At 38.9% G+C, this 13441-nt stretch overlaps 1 protein-coding gene across 2 annotated transcripts; it reads right to left on the bottom strand.

The window, feature by feature from the left end:
- On the bottom strand, positions 1–11886 carry rnf180b (ring finger protein 180b). 2 transcript variants are annotated; one of them, XM_051680401.1, is made up of 7 exons: positions 11368–11547; positions 10930–11028; positions 9629–9721; positions 8807–9478; positions 2441–2654; positions 1755–1880; positions 1–1643 (listed from the first exon to the last, which is right to left on the bottom strand). In XM_051680401.1, the coding sequence occupies exons 1-7, from the start codon at positions 11422–11424 to the stop codon at positions 1450–1452; spliced, it is 1455 nt and encodes a 484-aa protein (XP_051536361.1). In that variant the 5' UTR covers positions 11425–11547; the 3' UTR covers positions 1–1449. The 2 variants fall into 2 exon arrangements, with proteins under 2 accessions (XP_051536361.1, XP_051536362.1); XM_051680402.1 differs by lacking the exon at positions 11368–11547 and adding an exon at positions 11560–11886 and having other exon boundaries at positions 2–1643.
- Positions 11887–13441: the final 1555 nt, after the last annotated feature.

The following is a 13441-nucleotide window of genomic DNA, read 5'->3' as shown; positions in this document are numbered from 1 at the left end:
CACCTTCACCCCTGTCGAGAGCCGAGCGCCGCTGGAGCCCCACAGCTGCGGGCTGCACATTCACTGGATAGACCCTCTTGCCAAAGAAACACGACCGCTCAGGTTGAAGGAGGGGAATTATTCACAAAATGTATTTTATTTGTAATCTGCATCTCAAATATCACTGCACATGGGTACTGAATATCTGGTTCAAATCGTTAGTAAAATAATTGTGCTCTCATAATGCTTATATGGTAGCATCAAGTGGGCACAAACCAATACATACCCAGTCTTAGATAACAGCATGAGATTCGGGACTATCATTCTAAGCCATTTCCAAAGCAACATTAAATAATTTGTCATATGGCACAACAGCAAAAGTTCTCAAACTTGCAATAGAAGACTTTAAAATTATTCTACAACATGTGGTATTAAATAAATATTCTGGGTTCAATACAAGTAAAGCTCAAATGATAGCGTTTGTGGCACAATGTTGATAACCATCTAAAACAATTTTCTAAAAGAATCGAGGTTACAGTGAGGCAGTTACAATGGAAGTGCATGGGGCCAATTTCTGGAGGGTTTAAAGGCAAAAATGTGAAGCTTACAATTTTAAAAAAGCACATATCTATTCTTCTGTTAAATCTTGTGTATTATTTGAGCTTTAAAGTTGTTTAAATCATCACTTTTGTGGCAGACTACTGTTCTAGGCATATTACAGGGTTTAGAGTGTAATGTGGTCTTGGCAACAAAGTTGAAAAATTGGATATATTACTTTACACAGAAAAGGTTAGTAAGCAATTTTAGCGCACAAAAATCATGTTAACACACATATTATGTCTTGTGGCTAAACCTTTGAAACAGTAATTATTTTAACATTTACCAATTGTCCCCATTCACTTCTATAGTAACTGCCTCATTGTAACCCAGATTTTTGCTTTTAAAAAGAAAAAGAGGAACGAGTCTAAACTATTTATTTGGTAATCAACATTATGCCACAAATGCTGTTTATTGAGCTTAACTTGTACTGAACCCGGAATATTCCTTTTAAGCAGAAGAAATCGTTAACTGGATACTAGCACATCACAACTTTTAACCACACTCCTCAAAAGCTCAACGTAAAAGCAGCAGAAATAGAGGCAACTTATTAAAGTGTCCAACTGATTTGGCATCATGTCCTGTATTATTGCTTTTTTCTACAGCATTACAATAATGTCAAATGTATGCAGAGGATATTAGGTTAGGTAATAGCTCAACTCAATTTCTATGGATTGCACAAACCCTGTAAGACCTCAACCAAAAACAAACACACAAATGTGGGTTCCACAGGAAAAAGAATACCTTGATCATATTTCATCAGATTTGAAGCTACAATTGCAATAAAAGAATGAGGCACTTGATGAGATAAACACAGTCAACAACATTCAATTGTCCAGCAACAACACACAGTGAGATCCAACCCTCCGCACATTAGAGGAGGAAGAAGTAGCAGAGGCAACAGAAAATGATGAATGCCAGGACCCAGTGCAAAGAGTAGATGGAGATGATGACAAAGTCAACGTCAAATGGCCAGCCCCACATGTCCCCCAAGTCCAACGCATCAAGTCCAAATGCTCTGCGGGGAAACTGCCACCGACTAGCAGGGCCTCCATGTCTCTGAAACCCTGAAATAACAAAGAAATAGGAATAAGTGGGTAACATCAACTCATACTAAATATATTTGTAATGTCTTGCACATTTTAGAGCAGGTGAGTAAATCACAAAAGATAACAAACCCCAAAAAATACGGAAGCGCTTCGGACAATTGGGCAGAGGCCATTTGGAGTAGTTGGTCTTTTGAAAGGTTTCATGTCTTGACCAATACACTTTTGGGAAGACAGTCTTTGTAGTTTGATTGAGTTCTGCAACAAAAGGAACACCAGGTGGTTAGATTGTTGTTGGATAAGGTTTATCCAAACAAAAAACAAATAAAGAATGATGGTCCACCCTGGGTAGCTCAGCGAGTAAAGACGCTGACTACCACCCCTGGAGTCGCGAGTTCAAATCCAGGGTGTGTTGAGTGACTCCAGCCAGGTCTCCTAAGCAACCAAATTGGCCCGGTTGCTAGGGAGGGTAGAGTCACATGGGGTAGCTTCCTCGTGGTCGCTATAATGTGGTTCGCTCTTGGTAGGGCGCGTGGTGAGTTGTGTATGGATGCCGCGGATAATAGCGTGAAGCCTCCGCATGCGCTATGTCTCCACGGTAACACGCTCAACAAGCCACGTGATAAGATGCGCGAATTGACGGTCTCAGACGTGGAGGCAACTGAGATTCGTTCTCCGCCACCCGGACTGAGGCGAGTCACTAAGCCACCACGAGGACTTCGAGTGTATTGGGCATTCCAAATTGGGGAGAAAAAAAATAAAATAAAAAAGGAGTAATGGTCCACTGATAGAAGATGGAATTTATCTCTTCCACTCACCTTCCTGGAAGAGCACATGGGATATGAGGGTTCTACAGAGAGGGCAGGGGGTGTTGCTTGGCCGATTTTTAGCCAGTGTTCTCAAACAGGGCTCACAGAACACATGACTGCAGGGATGGCACTTGTAAGGACTGTAATACACATCTAAACACACGGCACATGTGTATCCCTCCTTCTCCTCATCATCACTGCTTGTTAGGTCCGACTTCATAGCCTGATAGGTGGAAGACACGCAAAACAAATCATTCTTAAAGGTGCACTCAGTAATTTTTCTTTACTAAAAATGTTTTACTTCTAAAGAAATGAACTGCAATTTTGAAACATATGTATAGAATCATGAGCATTCACATGAGATGAGGACTCCAGTCAGATCAGTAACCTTATAAAAGCTGTTTTATTCTACATGGAGAGGGTTCCCTCATGGGGCCTGCCATGTTAGAATCACATGACCAGCCAAATTCCACTATCTTAATCTCAATATTCACCGTTTTCTGGACACTTTCAGTCTTGGATTGAATTAATCATGGCTGACTGTGAATAGTGAAATTTTACGATGGCATCATAACCAAAAACTATTGATTGAGTGATGCTGCATCCACACTACTAGGTGTCAAGGTCCAAGAGGACAAAAACACAAAAGTTACTAAGCGATTTATAAACCAGACCTACAGTGGGGTCCAAAAGTCTAAGACCACTAGTGAAAATGCTTCTATTTAGCATTATATTCTAATTTAATAGAACATTTTCATTACAAACATAATACAGGGTTCCCACTCTTTTCAAGGCACAGTTTTCCAGGAAATTTCCAGGACATTTTATGCACAAAACAAGTGTAATATTTAAGCAAAAACACATGCATCCATTTAAATTGAGCTTTTATTTTGGCGTTTTTGTTTGTTTTCGACGATAGTTTCTCACCTCCAGATAAGTAGTTTGCTACATGGCCCAGTTTGATTATTAATCCACGTAAAGCTGTGATTCAGTTTAATAAATACATAGTCTGTATGTGCTATGCACTTCAGAGTGCTCTCTGTCTCTGTCATCATCTCACACACACGAGCACACGTGATGATCATGATGAGGTGTTTTCAGTGTATGAGCGGCTGGCTCTACACATTCATTTTAAAGGACGCATAACTTGCAGATAATGTATTTATTCCATTAAATCAGATACTTTTTTTTAGTTTAATTATCACACAAGGACATATCAGAATTTTAATTTGATTAATTGTACATTCAACATTCATTTTCATCCAAATATGTCATATTCCATGACATTCTGCATTTTATTGCTAATGCCATTTTTATGACTAGATTCCACGTTAAGCTGACTGATCATTGAGTTATTGAAAATGAATTCACATCCCGAGGTATTAAGGCCGAATCACCATGCTACCAACCCAGTGTGAATTCATTTTTATTTTTTTAAATCAGTGATTCGACTATCATCGTTGTCTAAAATGTATAACTCACAGGGATGCAAACTCATGAGAGGCGAAATAGGTGAGGCAATCACTGATCCACGAACATGTTTTCCGGGGTTATTTTTTTAAAAAGAATAAGCTAAAAGCACCAACTTGAGCTATTTTAATGATTCAAGTTTAGAAAATTATCTGCACAATTGTGCAGAATTTGCTACAAAAATAAAGGGTACTTTGTTGTGACTTGCTTCAGTTTCACATTTGTTCAGTTTAATTAACTGATTATTTTAGTGACCACTTCTGGAGATGTGAACTGCCGAGAATGACTTTTCATCCGAGACAACAACAATAGTCTAATAATATTAATGAGTATCAATTATGTCCTTACCTTCTCCTTTATTAAAATTTGCAGTAGAATTTAAGTTGAATGTTTAAGCATAAGAACAAAGCAGACCTACTGTATCATTTTCCTATAGTATTTTAACTGTTGAGCATGACTTATTTTTTTTATTTTATAAAAGACAACAATAATAGCCTTATAATAATAACTGAGTAATGTCCTTTCATCATTTAAAGTGCATTTCACATAAGTTGAGTCAAGGCATCAATGCTCCGCTCAACACCAGCGTCAAACGGCACTTTTCCCTCCACATGACAAGCGTTGCAGAAAGCGTCACGAAGGGGCGAATTTATGAGTTTGCCACACAAGAAAGCGGGAGATGTGCATGATAAACATTGAAAACATGTATTTGAAGGAGAGAAAGAATGGCAATTGCTTTGATTGTAGAAAATAAAAAGAGGACTCGTTTATGTTTAGGTCTTGCCGTTTTTTTTTTATTTTTTATACTGTAGTTCAATAATTGGGGTCTCTGAATACTTGGAAACGATAAGGTAATAATTAAAATAAATGAGATTCAATATCGCTTCATAAATTTGGACAGTTTAAAAATATTTCTTGTAGCTGTGTACTCTCAAAGACACCATTTGTGTGAGGCAAAAACATGTGTGAAAAACAGTTCGGTGTGAACTTGGAGCTGAGGTTGTGCTGACGCATCACTTCATAGACTTCAATGTATACTGCCTGGCCAAAAAAAAAAGTTGCATACTCTAATATTTTGTTGGACCACCTTTAGCTTAGATTACGGCACGCATTAGTTGAGGCATTGTTTCGACAACCTTATGCAACGTCACAACATTTATTTCCATCCAGAGTTGCATTCATTTTTGGCTGAGATCTTGTATTGATGACGGGAGAGTCGAACCACTTCGTAAGTCTTCTCCAGCACATCCCAAAGACCTTCAATGGGGTTAAGGTCAGGACTCTGTGGTGGCCAATTCATGTGTGAAAAAGATTCCTCATGCTCCCTGAACCATCTTTCACAATTTGAGCCAGATGAATCTTGGCATTGTCATTTTGGAATATGCCCGTCCCATCAGGGGAGAAAAAAAAATCAGCTGATGCGATAACCTGGTCATTCAGTACATTCAGGTAGTCAGATGACTTAATTTTATTGCTTCATAACGTTGCTGAGCCTAGACCTGACCATTTGAAGCAACCCCAGATCATAACACTGCCTCCAGAGGCTTGTACAGTGGGCACTATGCATGACGGGTGCGTCGCTTCATGCACTTCCCTTCTTAGCCTGACGCGCCCATCGCTTTGGAATAGGGTAAATCTGGACTCATCAGACCACATGACCTCTTTCCATTGCTCCACAGTCCAATCTTTATGCTCACTAGCAAATTGAAGTCGTTAGCTTAGCCTCACTAACAAGTGGCTTTCATGTGGCCACACAGCTGTTTAGTCCCAATCCTGTTAGTTCTTGTCGCATTGTGCGTGTGGAAATGCTCTTAATTTCATTATTAAACATAGCCGTGAGTTCTACTGTTGATTTTTTCTATGCGACTTCAAAGCGTTTGGATTTTTTTCCAACCACATTTCTTCCGCAAAGCTGACGGTTCACCACTATCCTTCCAGGTTTTAATAAAGCACTGGACAGTTCTTAACCCAATTCCAGTGATTTCAGCAATCACCTTCTTTGCTTGGTTTACAGGGAAACTCAGACAGCTTCGTCATGCCAAAGAGGATGCTTACAAAAGTGGGGGGTAAGTGTGTTCCTGGCCTGTACAACCAGGCCAGGAACACACTTACTAAGGAAATCAAAGTAGCTAAAAGAAACTACTCTGAAAATCTGAAAAAAACTGTTTTAGCCAACGATCCTGCATCTGTGTGAAAAGTCCTAAAAAGCATCACCAATTACAAGACACCTCTTCCTCACTCTGTAGAAAGTCAACTAATGGCTGATGAACTGAATGTGTTTTACTGCAGGTTTGAAAAGCCCAGTTTCACACCCCTCCCCAACTCTGATCTTCACTTCACACACACCAACACCTCCTGGAACCCCCCTCCTGCTACTCAGTCTGCACTTATGATCTGTGAGGAGGATGTGTACTGGGTCTTTCGGAAACAAAATGCTAGGACAGCTTCAGGCCCAGATGGTGTTTCACCTGCCAGTCTGAAAGTCTGCGCTGACTACAGATCTTTAATAGATCACTGAAGCAGTGTGAAGTTCCCTGCTGCTTCAAACGCTCCCAAATCACAGGACTCAATGACTACAGACCTGTCGCTCTCAAATCTGTGGTCATTAAGTCATTTGAGAGACTGGTTTTGGCCTACCTGAAGGACATCACTGGACTCCCGCTGGACCCCCTTCAGTTTGCTTACCGAGCAAACAGGTCTGTGGTTGATGCTGTCAATATGGGACTGCATTATATCCTGCAACACCTCGACAGACCTGGGACTTATGTACAGGTCCTATTTGTGGACTTCAGTTCAGCCTTCAATACCATCATGCCTTATCTTCTCTCAACCAAACTGACCCAGCTCTCCATGCCCATCCCAATCTGTCGATGGATCACCAGCTTTCTGACAGATAGGCAGCAGCTAGTGAGACTGGGGAAACTCACATCCGGGACCCTCACCATTAGCACTGGTGCTCCTCTGGGATGCGTTCTCTCTCCACTGCTCTTCTCCCTGTACACGAATGACTGCAATGTAAAAGACCCCACTGTCAAGCTCCTGAAGTTTGCAGACGACATCATGGTCATCGGCCTCATCCACAATGGTGAAGAGTCTGATGGGAGGTTGATCAGCTGGCTGTCTGGTGCGGTCAGAGAGAAAGAAACTACAACGGACAGTCAGGACTGCTGAGAGGATTACTGGTGCCCCCCTGCCCACCCTCCAAGACCTGTACATGAGGAAACATGCAGATAGAATCACTCTGGACCCCACACACCATGCCCACTCCCTCTTTGAACTGTTGCCCTCTGGCTGGCGCTACAGAGCACTGAGTGCCAGGACATCCAGGCAAAAGAACAGTTTTTACCCTCAGGCCATTTTCCTCATGAATAATTAAACTGCCTCAGGACTCCCCCATAGTGCAATAATGTAAATGCATATCTCATGTACATATGTAAATTCACATATTTAATTCAATAACTGTACATACCCCTACCTTGCACATACATTACCACTTGCACATGTACATATGCCATTCTGTTATATGTCCTATTATTTGTATGTATTTATACTCTTACCTTGTTTTATATTCTGTGTCTCACTGTAATGTTCTATGTGCACTTGTTTCTCCTATCACCAAAAAAAATTCCTTGTGTACGTAAGAACACTTGGCAATAAAGCTCATTCTGATACTGATTCTGATTGATACAGGCCAATAATTTGCCCCTTCTAAAACACAGTAACATCTTTTCCATGACCACAGGATATGTCTTCTGACATGGTTGTTTAAGAAATTAGAAGCTACACACTGCATCAGTTAGGGTTAAAAGAATTGTTGCCAGCTGAAACATATTAATCACTTCAATAATGATCCAATCATAGGCTCTTAAGGATCTGCTTATTTAAATCCAAACAACAACTTTTTTATGGCCAGGCAGTGTATTTGGCAGGCGTGGTGCGAGTCATGTGAAAACCCCTCAACGTGTATAAACATCAGTCACTTTTACACATTAATAGCTCTTCTGCCCTTTTCTCTCCGTGATGAACAAGGTAGATTCATACTGATGCTGAAGTAAATGAACAACATGCCCCTCTCATTCAGTCGGTTGGTACATGTACCAGTTCATTCCGTTTGTTTATAAATAAGAAGTTTCACGAGTGCTGCTTCTCATTGTGTACGCGCCAAGCACACAATTGGCTGCAGCTGTAATCAGTCATGAGGGTGTAAGCGCCCTTAACTGTTGACATTGTTTCGCAATGCGCAGCCGCCGGCAGTGACAAAACTATATGCATTTGTGTATTTGACTCCTATTCCGAGTCCCAATCGATACCATGTTTTGGTACATGTAACAAAAACCTTGCTAGCAACACAGACAAACCATTTTATTATACTAAAATATTTTCCAGGACTAATAATTATTTTCCAGGTCATTTAGGTATTTTTCTAATTTTCCATGACTGGAAAAGTGCATTACAAAATTGCAGGTTTTCCAGGGTGCGTGGGAACCCTGTAATATAATAAAACTAATTTGAGAAATTCTCTTTTTTTTTTTTTTTTAATTTTTATTCTTTTTTTATTTGGATACCTATTTGATAACAGACCAAAAAATAAAAAAAATTAAAAAAAATCCATAATTTAATGACACCTGCAGCGAGAGCCATATACAGCTGTAAATGGCTCATTAAAATCCTCAGGGTTCTTGCAGCAGCCCAATATGTGGATTTGTGCCTGCTTTGATCCATGGATCTATTTCTGACTTCATGCCAGGACTCCTCAGCTACATATACACAGCTCCTCATCTAATAACATACATCTATTTCTTGCTTGCCTCCAACCTCGTACCTTAAACTAGCTTGTTGTTGAAAGCACAAAAGAAAAAAAAACAAACAAACAGAGTCACTACCTATGACTTTAAAAAATCTCACCAGCTCTTTAGCCTCCTGCTGCCTCTGAATCCAACGTTCCTTCTTCCTCTGCTTCCTTCTTAGGCTTTTTAAGCGATTTCTCTCTCTCTTCAAAAACTTTGGGTCTGCGTTGGAGGAGGTAGTTCTCAAAGGCTCTGGACACACTGCTATGTCCACAGAGGTTCTAATCTGGGAAGCAGAACCCAGGTGACGTTCCTCCAAGTTCTCCCGAAAATCAGATAACAGTGGTGAGAGTGCCAATTCAGAAGGTAAAGGCACATCTCTAGCCATCTCAACAGTTCCAAGAATCTGTGATTCTTCACTTGACACTATCTCAGCTTCATTCACATCACCAGCAGAGATTGCATGGGGCAGAGTACAGGAGGAGTTAAGGGTGAAGGAAGGAGAAGGCACTGTATCTAACTGGGCGGTCTGTATTTGTGTTGTCTGCAGTTCAGTCACTGAGCCTACCGTCTGAAAAGAAAGCTCGTTCTTCCTTCTTTCAGTATGTCCTCTAGTCCTGTCTGGTCTTGTGAAGAGGACTGAAGGCTGTAAATCCTGATCAACCCGACTCTTACTGAGATGTACTGTTGTATCATGTCCACAGGTGCATTTGGAGCAGTTTATAAAATTGAAGCCTCCAAGACGAGCTCCACAATATTGGCAGTTTAATTTTCCAACTGTCCAATGGACCTGAGAAAAGGGTACATTTTCTCAAAATAGATAAAAAAAAATTTTTTAAAAAGAGCACCATTTCCACATGACTGACAATAGCCCATTTTGGATAAATTGGGAAAATATGTAAAGATATCAATTAACAATATTTATATGAAAACCGCATACCTGGCTAACACTTGCTAGAATCCAATCAGGCAAAGATTCAACATTCAAATGCCACACATTGCATGTGGCTGCAGCCTCCCCAGATGTTACTATCTGTATTAATATAAAGCCATGTTAATGTCAAATTAACATCAAATTTGTCTTGATCTTTATGGTGCTGCAAATTATCAGTCTCCTTAAAAGGGTTAGTTCACCCAAAAATTAAAAACCTCTCATCATTTACTCACACGCATGCCTTCCAAGATGTATATGACTTACTTTCTTCTGCTGAACACAGACTGTTTTTGTTTTGTTTTTTTATTTCAGCTCTGTTGGTCCAGTCAATGCAAGTGAGTAGTGACCAGAACTTTGAAACTCCAAACAATCACATAAAGGCAGCATAAAAGTAATCCATATCACTCCAGTTGTTAAATCAATGTCTTCAGAAAAGTTAAGATAGGTGTTGGTAAAAAACAGATCTTAAGTCTTATACATATATATATATACACACACACACACACCTACACTTTCTCCATCCCTCTTGTGCACGTTCACGAGAGGACGGAGTTGTTTTTTATTGAAAAAAAGGGAAAAATAAGGAAAAGAACAAATAAATCATTTTTGCACAACAGCCCATTAGGTGGCGATATGCACGAATAATGTGAATCAAAAAACAGAAGAACTCCTCTTAGGAGAGAATAGTGTTCAGGAGGGCTGTTTGAAAGTAGATTTTTAGAAGAAAAAAAAATTATGGTGAAAAAAGGACTTCAATATTGATCTCTTTCTCACCTACACCTATCATATTACTTTTGAAAACATGGATTAAACCACTGGAGTCTTTTGGATTTCTTTTATGCAGCCTTTATGTCCTTTTTGGACCTTCTGAGTTCTGGTCACCATTCACCTTCAGAGCTGAGATATTCTTCTAAAATCTTCATTTGTGTTCTGCAGAAGACATACATACATACATACATATCTGGGATGGCATGAGGGTGAGTTAATGATGAGAGAATTATCCTTTTTTACCGAACTATCCCTTTAAAATCACAACATAATTTGGAGAAATAATCAATTATGCCATGGAAAACATCACAAAAAAAAATTACAAGATTATAAAAATATATGATGAATCATTACAACCCAATTGTAAAAATCATAACACAAAATAGAAATAACATAAAACATCATAAAACATATCACTGATCAATAATATACTCAGCAACTAATCAATTTATTTGACAGTTCCCAAGAAGTCAGCATTTCATGAGGAGAAACAGAATACAATAGTCTATTTTTACAATATAGTGTCATCATTCACCTACCTTAATGAGGCTTCTTGAGTCTATGAGACATCTGCGGCATTTTCTGCACCGAAGGTTTGTTGGATCTTCTAGAGATTCCAATAAATCTTGTTCTTCAATCTGTTGGAAATATGTGTCAGTAATACTTTCTGTCTCTACAAAAAATCCTTTACCAGACGAATAATACAAAACTCCTTTACCAGACGAATATTTCAAACAAATGTCAAAATTACGCGCAAAACTAGCTCATAAATATTTTTTATTGTGGATCTTTAATGTGTCACTGATGATTTCAAAAATGTATGACTTCATAATTTGCATATTTTGCTAATTTGAAGCCTTTTTATGAACTGTTTTCCATTTTCAACTTGTCTGAGCATTAATTAAGCCATTACAAATAATTTCAGCAGATTTTCTTCGTAACAAACAACCTCAAAAAACAGAACAATAAAACATTACTTGCAGTAACTCGCCGCTCAATTTCAGGTCCCGTTTGCACACAAATGTTGTTGACATTGTAGCTTTCTCTTGTACTAATCCTGAGCGATAGTTTGTGGCTAGAGTCTTTGCTAACCAATATTACACAAACGCCTCCTGTTTGTTGTCTCAGTTAAACATTTTAGGCCGTGTGTGAACAAAAATATGTCCTACCGTGAAAGAAGCAGCCATTTCACGTACTTGTTTGTTTGGTTAATAGGATAAAAACAACACATTAACGAAACTATATTGCTCCCAGTGTAGCTACTGAGCCTCTCCTGCTACGGAGGCCGCAAAGGAACAAAAGTTCCGGAACAGAAGTAACACCAACACCAAATTTAGCCCCATGTACATAGGAGGTGCACTGGCGAGGAGACAAGAGGCCGTTTTTCGAATGGATGTCTATGAAGGAGATGCTTCATTGTGCTGAATAAACTACGTTTGTCAGGAAGAAGCTCATCACTTAATGAATTGACCACCTATCAGCTAATCTTCAACATGGTTTACACTAAACAATTCTTTTTGATTGAACTATGTGTGAAATTTGCAATGATAAAATTGCTGTTTTATAACAGAAGACGGGGAAAATGTTGCGACAGTTAGATGTCAGTTTACGGTTCTCCCTATTCATTTCTATGTATCCGCAAACGGCGACTTACTGTCGTAACACGCTAGTTGACTGTTACGCTCTCTCCATTGGTAAAAACGCGGAGATCGAGTAGTCTACCACTACTGTGCGTGCAAAAGAATTAATTAATTCAGTCAGTCAATCAGTCACAACCCCTACAGGAATGCACAACAAATTAATGTTTAGGTGAGGGGGTAGCTGGCTTGCAGGGTTGGAGAGTAACTAACTACATGTAATGGGATTACATATTTAAAATACAAAATGTAAGTAACTGTATTCCAGTACAGTTACAATTTAAATAATTGGTATTTAGAATAGTTACATTCAAAATGTATTTTGATTACTGAAGAGATTACTGTGCATTTTATTGTAATTTGTTTCATTTAATATTTATTCCTTTCAGATGGAAAAATGTATACATATATAAATTATGTGATCCAAAGTGCATTCGAACTGCGGTGAAATACTTTCTTATGATGTGTTACATTCATACGAGCAGACAGAGAAGTAAGTTTGAAGTAAGTTTGGAGCACAAGAAATAGAAATAAACCTTGTGTAAATTGTCAGCTTTACGCTAAGCTAAAATGCTATTTCTAGCCATTTTACATGTACATGTTACCAGGCACGATCATATTTTTTTTATCAAGAAAATTCACATTGGATCATCATTTCTTGTTTTCTAGTAAGACCTTTGATATTAGGGCAAAAATCTTATTCTTGATCATATTTTTTGTATTGTTTTCCTGTAAAAAATATCTAAAAATCCTGTAAACAAGATCAATTTGATTTATTTTGTTTTAGAAACAACACTGCATAAGATATTTAGGTTTTTCAGAGAATGTATTTTTAACGTGTATTTAGTCTTACTGTACTGGCAGACGTTTTGTAGTCAAAACAAGTGAAAAAATTTACCAGTGCTGAAGAAGTAATCTAAAGTATTTAGAATATGTTACTGACCTTGAGTAATCTAATGGAATACGTTACAAATTACATTTTACAGCATGTATTCTGTAATCTGTAGTGGAATACATTTCAAAAGTAACCCTCCCAACCCTGTCTGTGCATGGGGTAGTGTGAATGAGATGAGTCTGGGCCAAAAGGTTCCGTTTTTCTCAGCAGCAGACGGTACAGCAGGTGGAAGCAGTAGCAAAACAATTTCCAACTCGGCAGGTGTCGCTGATTGTGGTGCTGAGCCGATCAAAAGTATGGGCGATATTAATTTTGTTTACCTCTAAAGAAAACATTACGTTCGGCCGACTCTTCCTGACACATTCCTTTCTGAAAAGTTCCGGTCAAGCCATTATGGTAGTCCAGTTATGACCTGTTGGAATAGTAAAGGGATAGTTCACCCCAAAATTTTAATTCTCTCATCATTTACTCACCCTCTTGCCATCCCAGATGTGTATGACTTTCTTTCTTCTGCTGAAC

The sequence above is a fragment of the Myxocyprinus asiaticus genome, chromosome 40 (genome assembly GCF_019703515.2).
Source record: "Myxocyprinus asiaticus isolate MX2 ecotype Aquarium Trade chromosome 40, UBuf_Myxa_2, whole genome shotgun sequence".
NCBI classification, from domain to species: Eukaryota; Metazoa; Chordata; class Actinopteri; order Cypriniformes; family Catostomidae; genus Myxocyprinus; species Myxocyprinus asiaticus.
Note: the sequence above shows the minus strand (reverse complement) of the source record. Positions and strands in the feature narration are given on the sequence as shown.